General features: G+C 40.7%; 1 protein-coding gene across 1 annotated transcript; it reads left to right on the top strand.

The window, feature by feature from the left end:
• The first annotated feature begins 2,707 nt into the window (after positions 1-2,707).
• Positions 2,708-8,868, top strand: LOC119691495 (major facilitator superfamily domain-containing protein 10). The gene is made up of 8 exons (XM_038109109.2): positions 2,708-2,900; positions 2,973-3,422; positions 4,547-4,705; positions 5,004-5,171; positions 5,283-5,526; positions 5,796-5,987; positions 8,297-8,434; positions 8,736-8,868. The coding sequence occupies exons 1-8, from the start codon at positions 2,898-2,900 to the stop codon at positions 8,825-8,827; spliced, it is 1,446 nt and encodes a 481-aa protein (XP_037965037.2). The 5' UTR covers positions 2,708-2,897; the 3' UTR covers positions 8,828-8,868.
• Positions 8,869-12,755: the final 3,887 nt, after the last annotated feature.

The raw sequence follows: 12,755 nt of genomic DNA, 5'->3' as shown, positions 1-12,755 counted from the left end.
CGTCATATTTGGCAACACCAACCTGTAGCCGCTGCAACTCGTTCTTCCAATTTTTCAAACGGAATTAAAGGCACCTGAATATGTTATTCTTCCTGCATAAAAGACAATATATATAGTACGACTTTTCTTGCATCACATTACAGCGCTTTTGGCATTATTTCACCCAGAAAATCACAAAACAAATTAAATAACGTAGCGTCAGCCTCTTCGCAGAAATTGACAACTCAAATAACGCACAGAGTATGAAATGACGTTTGACAATGACGTCTCGTTAGTTGCACATTTTGACCACCGGAACAGATAAGATTGTGGCACTATACGCCGCCGTACGCGGCTGTCAGCCGCGACTGATAGTGTGCACAGTCTTTTGGATTTGGGACAGTTCGTGCCAGATCGCGCTCGGACGTCTTTGTCATTGAGTATCATAGAACAATAGAACAACGCGGACTCGGGTGTACCCTCGGGAAGCGTCATAGCAATCTTTCTTGATACAAAAAGTCTGCCAATTTTTGCGGGGGGAAATTTTACCGTTTACCATGATTATGTCTCATGGGATATATCATTATGAGTTTTAATTCCCAGCAATAAGGGTTACGTGAAGTGACATTTAATAATGAACACAGTGTCTTCATTTTTCTTGCCAATGGATGTAACAATTATCGATAAGTGTTATCGATGAATTCGAGAACATGGGTTAGAAATACTAATTTCAAATTAATTAGGTATAGTTAAATTTAATTAGGAATGATTAAAAATTAAAAAGATTAATACTCACGTGATAGGTCGCGAGCCGTATCGCCGTTTTTGAATGAGTACAATGCACTGAAGTTGTCGAGTAAGTGGGCAACCCGACGGTCAGATGCTTTCAAGCCACCCCTTCGGGCGGCCTCTGACTAGGCTTAACGACTGCTGCCAAAGCAGCAACCGGGACCCACGGCTTGACGTCCCGTCCGAAGCACGGAAGCGTCCAGAAAAGAACCATTTGAAATCGGTAACTCATGCTGTACCTACCAATGGCTAACCGTGTCAGTTGTTGCTTAATTTCACTGATCAGTTACGATTACTGAAGCCAATTCGACTACGGACGCTTCCCAACTATGACCTTTTTTGTCGATTAATACATATCTACATACCGGTACATCACTATTGCATTTTTTTGACATTGGTTGCTAGGAAACAGCGAATAACAATAAACCATGATCAAATCTGTGATCAAATCCGGAATCCGGATATTCTATGAATTGAAGCTGTCATTTTAGTATGTAAATGTAAACAAATCATTTTCTATGAAACGAACGCTTTGCCAACTAGATTGAGTCTAGTGAAAATTGAGCCAGACCATTCATACTCAACATTGAGTATGAATGGTCTGGAGACGAAATAGGCAGACGTTCCCCTCTGGCGGGGTGGTAGGCCAGAAAGGCCCACCGATTTATAAAAACTAGTTGCAGTCTCAATTTTCACTAGACTCAATCTAGTTGGCAAAGCGTTCGTTTCGTGTAAAATGACTTATTTACATACTAAATAACAGCTTCATTGCATAGAATATTCGGATTTCTGGATTTGATCACAGATTTGATCGCCTTCGGCAGCCTTCGGTCATGGTTTATTGTTATTAGCCGTTGCCTAGCAACCAATGTCAGAAAAATGTCATAGTGATGTACCGGTGTGTAAATTGTGCTTATTGACAAAAAGGTCACAGTTAAAGGAGGTTACACATAGTTTATTTCATTTAAAAAAAATGCTATGATATTGGAGATATTACAAAAGTGGTGAACGTAAGCCGACAGGGTTGACTAGGGGGTCATACTGAACATTTTTTAGTCATCGCTTTCAGGAAATTCAAGATGTAAAAATCCAACCAAGTTTCTATGGAGCAGAAAAACCATTTTAGTCGTATAGCAAAAAATTGTTTAGTTTGACGAGTAAATCATATGGTTAACTTTTTGGAAACATTTTATCTACACTCTATATTTTAAGAAAATACTTTAAAAGATAAGTTATAGACATCAATGCTTTATAATATGCTAATCATTCATGATTAAATTAATTTTAAATTATTTTTTCCAACACATGATCTCGAATTCATCGATAACGCTTATCGATAATTGTTACATCCATGGCAAGAAAAAATGACGACGCTGTGTTCATAATTAAATGTCTCTTTACATAACCCTTATTGCTAGGAATTAAAACTCATAATGACATGTCCCGTAAATGGTAAAATTTCCCCCCGCAAAAATTGACAGACTTTTTTGTATCAAGAGAGATTGCTATGACGCTTCCCGAGGGTACACCCGAGTCCGCGTTGTTCTATGGTCTTTGTCGTTCAGCTTTCAGATGACCGAGAGCGATTTGGCACGAAATACTGTGGGCCTTACCACAAAAACTTAGACAGTATTTAACAGGTGTCAAACGCCTACATTATCTGTCAAATTTCGTTTTTAACACTAGTTAAACAGTGTTTAAAGTTTTTTGTGGTAGCACAGTGTGCGTTTAGTAAAAGCGTAATCTCATAAATCTGTCTAAAAAAATTTAATAACACATTGAGAATAGAGTGACAACGAGCAAGTCCGCGCCTTCCTTTATTTTCATAACTTTATAGATTATATTACATCTTCAAGCTAATCCTCAATACGACACTGGCAGATTTTTTGATTAACAGATAGTTTGCCTGTCAGTCTGTCACTGTCAGCTGTCAGGCGTGTCAGCCAATTTATTTTTATTTTGCCTTGTTGGAGTTCGTTGGTCTTGTGCTTGTGTTGTGTAAAGTTGTGTTGTGTTTCCGATTCTTGAAAGAGAAAGTACATTTTAATGTGTCTTTTATTCAATATTTACGCTTAATTAGGAAACTGCATGATCCTAAAAGACTATAGCAAAGCTGTCTCACATACACCATGGTACGTAAGAACTGTAAATAACTTATTTCATTAATAAATAACGAAATTTAAACGGTGTTTTGTTTATTTTAGGAAGATGCAACGGGAAACGGTGTATTAAAAAAGCGAAAGAACTTAGGATCCAAGAAGGATGATGAATCTTGTACAGGCGAAACAGACGTTGGCCAGAAAGAGTCGAAATTGGCACCAAATAGTTCGAAAGTGATAGGAATAGTGTTCGCGTCGCTGCTGCTGGACCTGCTGGCGTTCACGATGATCCTGCCGCTGCTGCCGGCGCTGCTAGAGCAGTACGCGGCGGCGGCGGAGGGCGCGGGGGGCGAGGGCGGCGCGGGGCTGTACGCGGCGCTGCTGCGGGCGGTGCGCGGGTTCCAGCGGCTGAGCGGCGCGCCGGCGGGCGCCACGCCGGTGCTGGTGGGCGGCGCGCTCGGCTCCATGTTCTCTCTGCTGCAGTTCCTCACCAGCCCCGTGGTCGGCAGCCTCTCCGACGCCTACGGCCGCAAGCCCATGCTGCTTCTGTGTCTGGTAGCTCAGCCTTTTCAAATTATTTACATTTCAATAAGAATAACTTTATAAATTGGAACTTCTGACCTACATACACCTGTAAAAATGTGTATTTCATATCTTAGAAGAATATGAGATGTCTTCTTGTTGTGATTATCTAATCTAGAATTACCTATCTTGATACAATACTTCAGGACAAGCTATAGGTAACAAATAGAGTTTATGTGTATATCTTTGATAAATAATACTATTAAAGTTTTTATAATTCTGAAGTTGGTAATTTTAAATAATAGATAATGGAGGATAGATTTCAATTCTATTTGTGATAATTAATATGAGTGGAACAGGATGATCAGTCTGTGTAGAAAACAGTTGCTCAATTCAACTATGTATAAAACTGAATACATACTACATATTTCAACATTCTCTTGTACTTCACCTTTATGTATTCAAGTGAAACTGTTTTATCAATTAATGGTGAAGGTGAACGAATTAGTTGTTGCTTTTACATTTAATTACTGCTCATAAAACACTATTTCCTTCAAAAGTTTTTATTGATTAATTAAACTGATCAGGCCTTGCAGCATGGGGCGCTATTAAGACGTGACAAAAGTTCTCTGTCACACTCGCTCTTGAGGCTCTTTTCACGTCTTAAATGCGCCTACTAGCCCTTCTGAATCAGAATCAGAATCAGAATATATTTAATAAAAAGAAATTACAACACCAATTACAGTGGTCTCCACACTAGGCTAAATGCCTGTATAGCGGTGACCCACGGAAGATATTATCAAAAACGATTTACATAGTGTGTAGGTTACATTTAGTATTCTGTTTTTAAACTAATTAATAGTAATATTATATAAAACAGGCTTCTGAAAGGCTAAGTTGCACTAATAAATTTTTAGAACGTACCATCTTTAACCTAATACCTACAATCTATCTTGAAGTTACTTTAATTTCTGCTTAACAACTGGTATGTACTTTTATACCAGTAAGGTAGAGTCCAAGCCACCACTGAAGTCTTAAGGCAAAGGTAGGAACTACAATATAAAATGTAGATGCGTGACGCCTATTCTAATCTATGCACTATGCAGAATTCACTATTACACATTGACAGATGTATAATATGTGTATGTGTTGGTCAGGGCGGCATCTCGGCGTCGCACCTGGTGTGGGGCCTGGCGCGCTCGTTCGGCGTGTTCGTACTGGCGCGCGCGCTGGGCGGGCTAGCGAGGGCCAACGTCAGCCTCGCCATGGCCGTGGTGGCCGACGTGAGCGACGACACGCAGCGCGCGCGCGGCATGGTAACGTATACTATATAATCTATTATTTATTTAAAGGCTATTGCACAGTTTACAAACGTAATTATGTACAATCAGGTGTACTGTACTTAATGCTAAGGATATAAGTACATCAAGAATACTTTTTCAAAGTTAAGTACATACATTGAACATCCATGATTTGGGATCTAATTTCTTGCCTGTAATGGGTTCCAATTCAGACCTGGGACCCTCGCTCTAGCATCGAGCACTCTGACCAACTAGACTCCCGGGATGTAGGCGTCTACGTCTACTGTTGAATGAATCCTGATGTTGTGTGCAGGCGCTGGTGGGTCTGGCGTTCTCGGTGGGGTTCACGCTGGGCCCGCTGGGGGGCGCGTGGCTGGCGCGGGGGGGCGCGGGGGGGGCCGCCCCCGCCGCCTGCGCGCTCGCGCTGTCGCTCGCCAACATGGCGCTGGTCGCGCTCGCGTTGCCGGAGACGCTGCCCAAGGTCAGTACCAGCCATAACGTGAAGAAATTCTTGAAATCTGTACTAAGGTATAATAATTAAGAAACATGCATTTATAAAAGTGGTGTAACGATGCGTTTGGTGGGTGCGCAGGAGAAGCGCACGCCGCTGCGGCTGTCGGCGCGCAAGGCGGCGGCGCTGGTGCTGCCGTGGCAGCTGGTGCGCTTCTCGGCGGCGCCGCTGGGCGCGCGCGCGCGGGCCCGCCTCCACGCGCTGGGCCGCGTGTACCTGCTGTACCTGTTCCTCTACTCCGGCCTCGAGTTCACGCTCACCTTCCTCACGCACACCGCCTTCCACTACTCCGCCATGCAGCAGGGGAAGATGTTCCTCGTCATCGGTATGTACTCTGCAAGTGCTTATATCTTACTTTTCAGAAAACTTCATATTTAGGAGTTATACAGAGCCCTTACTTACGGGTTGTGCAATTTATGAAAACGAAAAAAGTATACGTTTTCTCCTGTCATTTACATACATGATAGTTTCCGCTAGAGGTGCCAGTTTGTATGCGAACGAAAACTCACCCCCTTTCGGCTTACTATACCCTTATTTGACACTGTATATAGTATTAACCTTCGTATTACAATAAGTGTATGGTCCCCCCTGCAGGTGTGATAATGGCGGTGCTGCAGGGCGGCGCGGCGCGGCGGCTGGGCGCGGCGGGGGCGGCGCGGGCGGCGCGGGGGGCGCTGCTGCTCACGCCGCTGAGCTTCCTGTGCGTGTCGCAGGCCGCGCGCCCCGCGCCGCCGCTGCTGTCCCCGCTCGCGTGGCTCTGGACCGGACTCGTGCTCTTCGCTATCTGTCAGTATTTTATATACTTATACCGTAACTTTGAATCTGGAGAGTACTTAACTCAATCGACTACACGTCTGCAGACGACTGAGCTCGTCGGTCAAATAGACCGGGACACTGAACCGAACTATTAGGTCGTGTCCAGATTTCATTTTGTTTGAAAACAAAATTCAAAGCTTGCCATAACGGGCGAGTGTCATCTGCAGCCGGACTCTTTTCTCCTAGAATATTTTTTTTTTTTTTTTTTTTTTTTTTCATATTTAGTTTGCCAACATGCAATCGGTTTAATATAACCATAAGCAGTTCATTTCGTGGTTTATGATTGGCTTTGCAGGCATACCCTCCCATTGTCAGGTTGCCTTCTAATGTATTATTGGTCTATGTTATCCCAGATGTTTTTTCTTTTTAGTCTTCTGGTGGGTACATTACTGGTAAGGTCAGTGGCCAGTTTGTTTGGGTGATTTACAATCCTGTCTCGGTAGGTTCTTGTAAGTTTTGCAACCTCCTCTCTCACGGTAGGAACTTTCAAATATTCATGCACCTCATCCATTCTGGTGAACCAGGGTGCATTTACAATGGCTTTGAGTACTCCGTTTTGAAATCTTTGTAGGATTTCAATATTTGTTTGGCTTGCTGTTCCCCACAGTTGAATACCGTAGGTCCACACGGGTTTCAGGACTGTTTTGTAAATTAACAATTTATTTTCAAGTGATACTCTGGATTTTCTACCCATAAGCCACTCCAGTGATCGGTATCTCTGATTTAGCTCGTCTCTTTTCTTCTGTATATGGCATTTCCAAGTTTGTTTCCTGTCTAAGTGGAAGCCCAGGTACTTTACAGTAGATTGATGGGGGAGCACTTCATTTCCAAGTTTCACTGGAGGGCAGTCTTTTTTCCTTAAGGTAAATGTGACATGATTCGACTTAGTTGCGCTAGCCTTTATTCGCCAATCTCTCATCCATTTATTAACTTTATCTAAATGGCTCTGTAACATTTCAGATGCCAGATTGTGATTTTCATCGGAAGCAAGAACAGCGGTATCGTCCGCGAAGGTAGCGGTCATCACATTGTCTGATTCAGGCACATCAGCAGTATACAGTAGGTACAGCGACGGTCCCAGCACTGAGCCCTGAGGAACTCCTGCATTGATCTCGTAGAACTGTGAGACTGAGTCATTAATCTTGACATAAAATATGCGATGTTCTAGATATGACTTTAGTAGTAGGTACAAGTTGTGGGGCAGTGACTTTTTCAACTTGTAGAGCAGGCCATTATGCCATACCTTGTCAAAGGCTTGTTGCACGTCCAAAAATACTCCTGAGCAGTACTTCTTACATTCCAGAGCTTCCCTAATGTGTTCGCAGACCCTGTGTACTTGTTCAACAGTGGCATGGTTTTTTCTAAACCCAAACTGGTGGTCAGGGATAGTACTGGCGTCTTTTAGGCTTTGATTTAATCGAGCACTGATTATTTTTTCTAGTACTTTCGATAGCACTGGTAGCAAGCTGATTGGCCGGTACGAGGAAGTCAGATGCGGAGGCTTCCCAGGTTTAGGTACCATTTTTATCTGGGAAACTTTCCATACACGAGGAAAGTATGACATTCTCAATATAGCATTGAACAGTGTGGTTATGAATACTATTGCCTTTTTAGGAAGTTGTTTTAGTATCTCTGCTGTTATTAGATCAAATCCTGGTGCCTTTTTTAGTTCCAGTAGTTTTATTGTATTCCGGACCTCTGTCGGTGTGCAGTGTTGTAAGGGTAGACTGAGTTGTAGGTCAGATTCAAGAAACTTTCTAACTTCTTCATCTAATGTCTTTGTTCCCATGCTGCTGTTCGGTTGGAACACATCACTTAGAAATAAGCCATAGGCTTCAGCTCTTTCGGGGTCCGTTTTAGCCCACTCGCCACGATCCGTTTTTAGGGGATGTTGAGCCAGTTGTGGTTTGTTTCGTGATTTGACAGTTTGCCACAGGGAGTTTTCAACTTTTGCTGGAGTTTTGGCTGTCAAGTTTTCTAAGCGCTGTTGCAATGTGTCATTTTCAATTTCCACAAGAAATCTTTTGAGGCTTGCAGCTGACTTGTTGTATTCCCGTTTATCTGCTGGATGCCGGCTATTCTGCCAAATGCGTCGAAGTCTACGTTTTTCTAAAACTTTCTCCTTTACAATAAACGGAAGAATATCTCCTAGAATATAAGAGTCCTTTAGCACTAGTTTTTAGTCAAGAATGTAATAATTTAACGGCTAATAAATATTATTTCTGTCTTTCTTATGAAAATGTGTTGAACAGTAATAGTTACGTGTGTATATGTTGCAGGCACGGCGTTCGCGGTGTCGTGTCTGTCGGAGCTGGCGGCGCGCGGGGCGGGCGCGGGGGCGCGGGGGGCGGTGCTGGGCGCGCTGCGCTCGCTGGGCGCGCTGGCGCGGGCGCTGGGCCCGCTCGCCGCCGCCACCAGTATGTATCACTCATTATATTATTTTCTCATTAAAAACTTTCACCGTGGTAATTTATGAAAAGGTAATTTACGTCAGCTTTATGCATACAAATTTTCATGATCATCAAATTTATTTATCAAATTTCGTGTTTATAATAATAGTAAGATCGAACCATATTCCAATGCAGGTAGTTTTTGAGTTGTTGAGTATGTCCTGCATCTTGCAATAATTACTTTATAAAGTTTCTTTTCTTACTTGTTTCTGTGTTGTTTCCGTGTGTGTGTATGAAATACGTAATCGTATTTTGTATGTTTGTCCAGTGTACTGGTGGGGCGGGCCGGTGCTGACGTACGCGGTGGGCGCCGCGCTGCTGCTGCTGCCCGCCGCCATGCTGTGCCGCGCCGAGCTGTGAGCTGCGGGGGGGGGGGAGGGGGGGGCTGTGCCGCGCCGAGCTGTGAGCTGCGGGGGGGGGGAGGGGGGGGGGCTGTGCCGCGCCGAGCTGTGAGCCGCGGGGCGGGGAGCGGGGGAGGGGGGGAGGGAGGGATGGAGGAAGAAAGCCCCAGTGAAGACATTGACAGTGGGACGGGGCGAGAGGGCTCGCATCACTTGCCTTTTAATCAACGAAAGAACAAACATGTACTCATTCAGAGTCAGTCCAATATTAAGAACAACATGTTTTCTATTTTATAGGTATACTAACTGATAGGTATAAAGTGTAAACTCGGTCGAATACAATTACAGGTTTTGAGTAATTGACTCGCTATGTGATAACTATACATCCGCCGTCATCGGCTCTAAAAGTAACATTAATGACTGTGAAATTTTCAACTTTAAATTAAATAAATTAGGTAGGTACTTATTGTATCTAATCAACCGACTGCCTTTTGACAAGTATTTTCACTTTTTTTTACGATTTTAATCTGCCCCGCTCGCTGGAAGTTAATCATTTATGTATTTAATGTTAAAGTACCTACATATTTTAGATAGTCCTCTACATTTTGAAATGGTATTGAAGTTAATTAAGGGCGATGCCCCACGGGCGTTGTGTGTGTGCGTTGCGTTACACGATACGTGGAAGTGTTGTCACAACGGCCGCGTGGCATCGCTTGAAAGTCTGCGATCTCGTCCACCGCGTTGTATGTAGTGCGTGCGCAGGTGTGAAGCCACCACTATACGTGCTCATGTACCTAAGTATTTATATCGAATATTGGATAAGTATTATAGGTTTACAAGTACCAATTAATGACATAATCGTGTAAGTCTGGAAATAAGCAATAATCGACAGTCTTCGTCTACATTCCACTATTTATTGTAAGTTATAACATCAATTTTGTAAATTTGTTGTATTAATTTTATATATTTTGTTAATATTTATTTAAAAGTTTAGTTTATTGCAGTATTAAATTTTTATACTTACAAGGAAGTATTTTTAATATTTACTTACTGCCTGAAGGCAGTCCCACTCCCAGTAGGCCATACGTACAAACCCTTCCTTCATGCCGCAACAAGGACTAGTACAGCAATAAGTTACATAATGCCGTATTCGGCCATGGCGACTGCGTTCAAACTCCGTGTTTTATAGTTGCTGAGAGTTCCGCTGGTGTGCCCTCAAGTGACTTATATAGTATAAGGTTGGAGCTAAGGAGGCGGTTGAATAAGACACGCGTTAGGCTTAGACTGGCGTTTATTGATACATAAAGGATAGACATAGAATACATCACCACACCTTCCCGGTAATAACAAAAAAAAAAAAATCTATGATTACATTTTTTTTTGGTAATAATATGTATAATAATTATGATAGTCATAAGTATATAGGATACATTAATAGCATGAGATTATATAGAGCTTAGAATTAAGAGATTACATAAAATATGGTTTGGTGCGATTTTTGTGTACAGTATCAATTTTATCATTCTTTAGAATTTTGACATTAGGTTCAATATCCTCAATAACCAAATATGGACCATTATACAAAGCATCAAGTTTTGTTCCAGTTTCATTTTTAACCAGTAAATAATCATTTTTCTTATAAACTATAGGGTTAATATTTTTATCAAAATTACTTTTTCGTTTAATTTTGCTTAACACTAAATTATCATGGGCATCCTTATGAGCTACTTGAAGTTTATACTTAAGTTCTAAAGCGTAATTATCTGGGTTATATAATGGTTCTACATTATCTGTCAAATTGTTAGGTAATTTACAAGCTCGGCCGAAAACAAGTTCAAATGGAGTATATTTTGACTCAGTATGAACAGTATTATTATAACTAAAACACCAATAAGGGATCCAATAACTCCACGTATCTGGTTTGTTTTCGCATTGGGTACGTAAGAATGCTCCTAAATGTTTATGATTGTTTTCAAGAGAGCCAATAGATTCATGATGATATGCGGTAGAAGATAACTTGTTTATTTCGAGAATTTTGCAAACTTGTTCCATGGTTGATGAGATAAATTCTGATCCTCTATCGGAAACTATAGATTCTGGCACACCGTATCTTAAAATAAAGTTATCTACTAATGCCCTAGCTACGACTGTACTATCCTTACTTTTTATTGCATACGCTTCTATAAACTTGCTAAGGTCACATTGAAGTGTAAGTATATAGCAATTTTCGTCATGATCTTTTAGCAGTGGTCCTACTAAATCTAAATAAATCCTTTGAAAAGCATATGTAGCCGTAGTTGTTATGCACATAGGTTCTTTAGTATACCTGGAATGTTTCATTCTTTGACATTCGTCACAATTTTTTATAAGTTTTTTGACGTCGCTTTCTATTCCTGACCAGTAGTATTTTCTTTTAATATTATTAGTCATCCTACGCACGCCAGCGTGTGCATTTGTAGGAAGAAGGTGAAAGTCTTTTAATATAATAGTTTTTTCCTCGTTATTATCGATTCTACGTACACCTCTTAAAATACATATTTGTGGACCCTTCCATTTTTGCTTATTTTTTATTTCATTGCATATACTTTTTATAAATTCTTCATTTCTTTCATTTTTTATTATACATATTCTTTTAACTTTTATTTTATTGCAATAATTACTTAATTCCGTCACAAATTCGGCTCGCGAGAAATGTGCCCTGAAATCAAGGTTTACATGCAATATATCTTTATCTTTTTCTAAGGCAAAGCATTTGATTTCATCTGTTATACGATTATTTTCTTTTAACATTTTAATATATTTTCCTTCACTTAGTATCATTTCCACGCACTCATTTGGTTTTCTAATCAATTCTACAATTTTAGGTTTGCTAAGCTTGTCACCTGTAGGTTTGTCGACAGTAATTGTATCCGCCTTTTTTCTTTCCTCTTCATCATTTTTTTTCTTTTGTGCTCTTGTAATAACGTTAATACTAAATTGATTATTCATATTTTTAAGTTCGTCAGATGTTATATTTATCCTCGATAATGCGTCTGCTGTAACATTATCTTTTCCTTTAATATATTGAATGGTGAAGTCATACTCTTCTAATACTAGTCGAAATTTCAACAGTCTACTTGTTGGATCACGCATTCCGAATAAATAAACCAGTGGTTTGTGGTCTGTTTGAATTATAAATCTTCGGCCAAATAAATATGGTCTGAAGTATTTAACCGACCAAACAATCGCAACAAGTTCTTTTTGGATAGTGGGGTAGTTTTGTTCCGCCTTATTAAGCGGGCGACTCGTGTATGCAATTGGTTTCATGTTGCTATTACATAAAACTGCTCCAATAGCCGTGTTGGATGCGTCGGTTTGTAAAATAAAAGTATTTGTCTTTGTGAAATCTGGGTATTCTAATATTGGTGTAGTTGTTAGTGCTTGTTTTAATGTTTCGAAAGAATATTGACAATCTGATGTCCAATCAAAAGGGCGATTTTTCTTTAAAAGATTATTTAATGGTATGGTGATTTTTGCGAAGTGTGGTATAAATTTACGATAGTAGTTACTAAATGCAACAAATCTCCTAACTTCATCTTGACATTTTGGTTCGGGGTAATTTTTTAAAGTTTTTATCTTATCTGGGTCCGGTGATATTCCTTTATCTGAAACTACGTGGCCGAGGTATAGTAATTCTTTTTTTAGGAAACAACATTTCTGTGGATTCAATTTCAAATTTACTTTTCTAAGTCTTTCAAAGATTTCTAATAGATTTTTATTATGAATATCTAACGAACGGCCAAAACAGACTAGATCATCAAGATAGACAAAGCATTTTTCATAGTTTAAGCCCGCCATTGCAATAGTCATTGCTCGTGAGAAGGAACTTGGTGATGTCTTAAGACCCATTGGTAACCGAGTAAGCTGGTACTGTCCGGAAGGTGTTGTAAATGCTGTATACGGTCTAC

The sequence above is a fragment of the Plutella xylostella genome, chromosome 17 (assembly GCF_932276165.1).
Source record: "Plutella xylostella chromosome 17, ilPluXylo3.1, whole genome shotgun sequence".
NCBI lineage: Eukaryota > Metazoa > Arthropoda > Insecta > Lepidoptera > Plutellidae > Plutella > Plutella xylostella.
Note: the sequence above shows the minus strand (reverse complement) of the source record. Positions and strands in the feature narration are given on the sequence as shown.

Coding starts and splice junctions, on each gene's coding strand:
- LOC119691495 (XM_038109109.2), top strand. Junction 5,172..5,282: donor TGCCGGAGACGCTGCCCAAG/GTCAGTACCAGC, acceptor GTGGGTGCGCAG/GAGAAGCGCACGCCGCTGCG. Junction 5,527..5,795: donor GAAGATGTTCCTCGTCATCG/GTATGTACTCTG, acceptor TCCCCCCTGCAG/GTGTGATAATGGCGGTGCTG.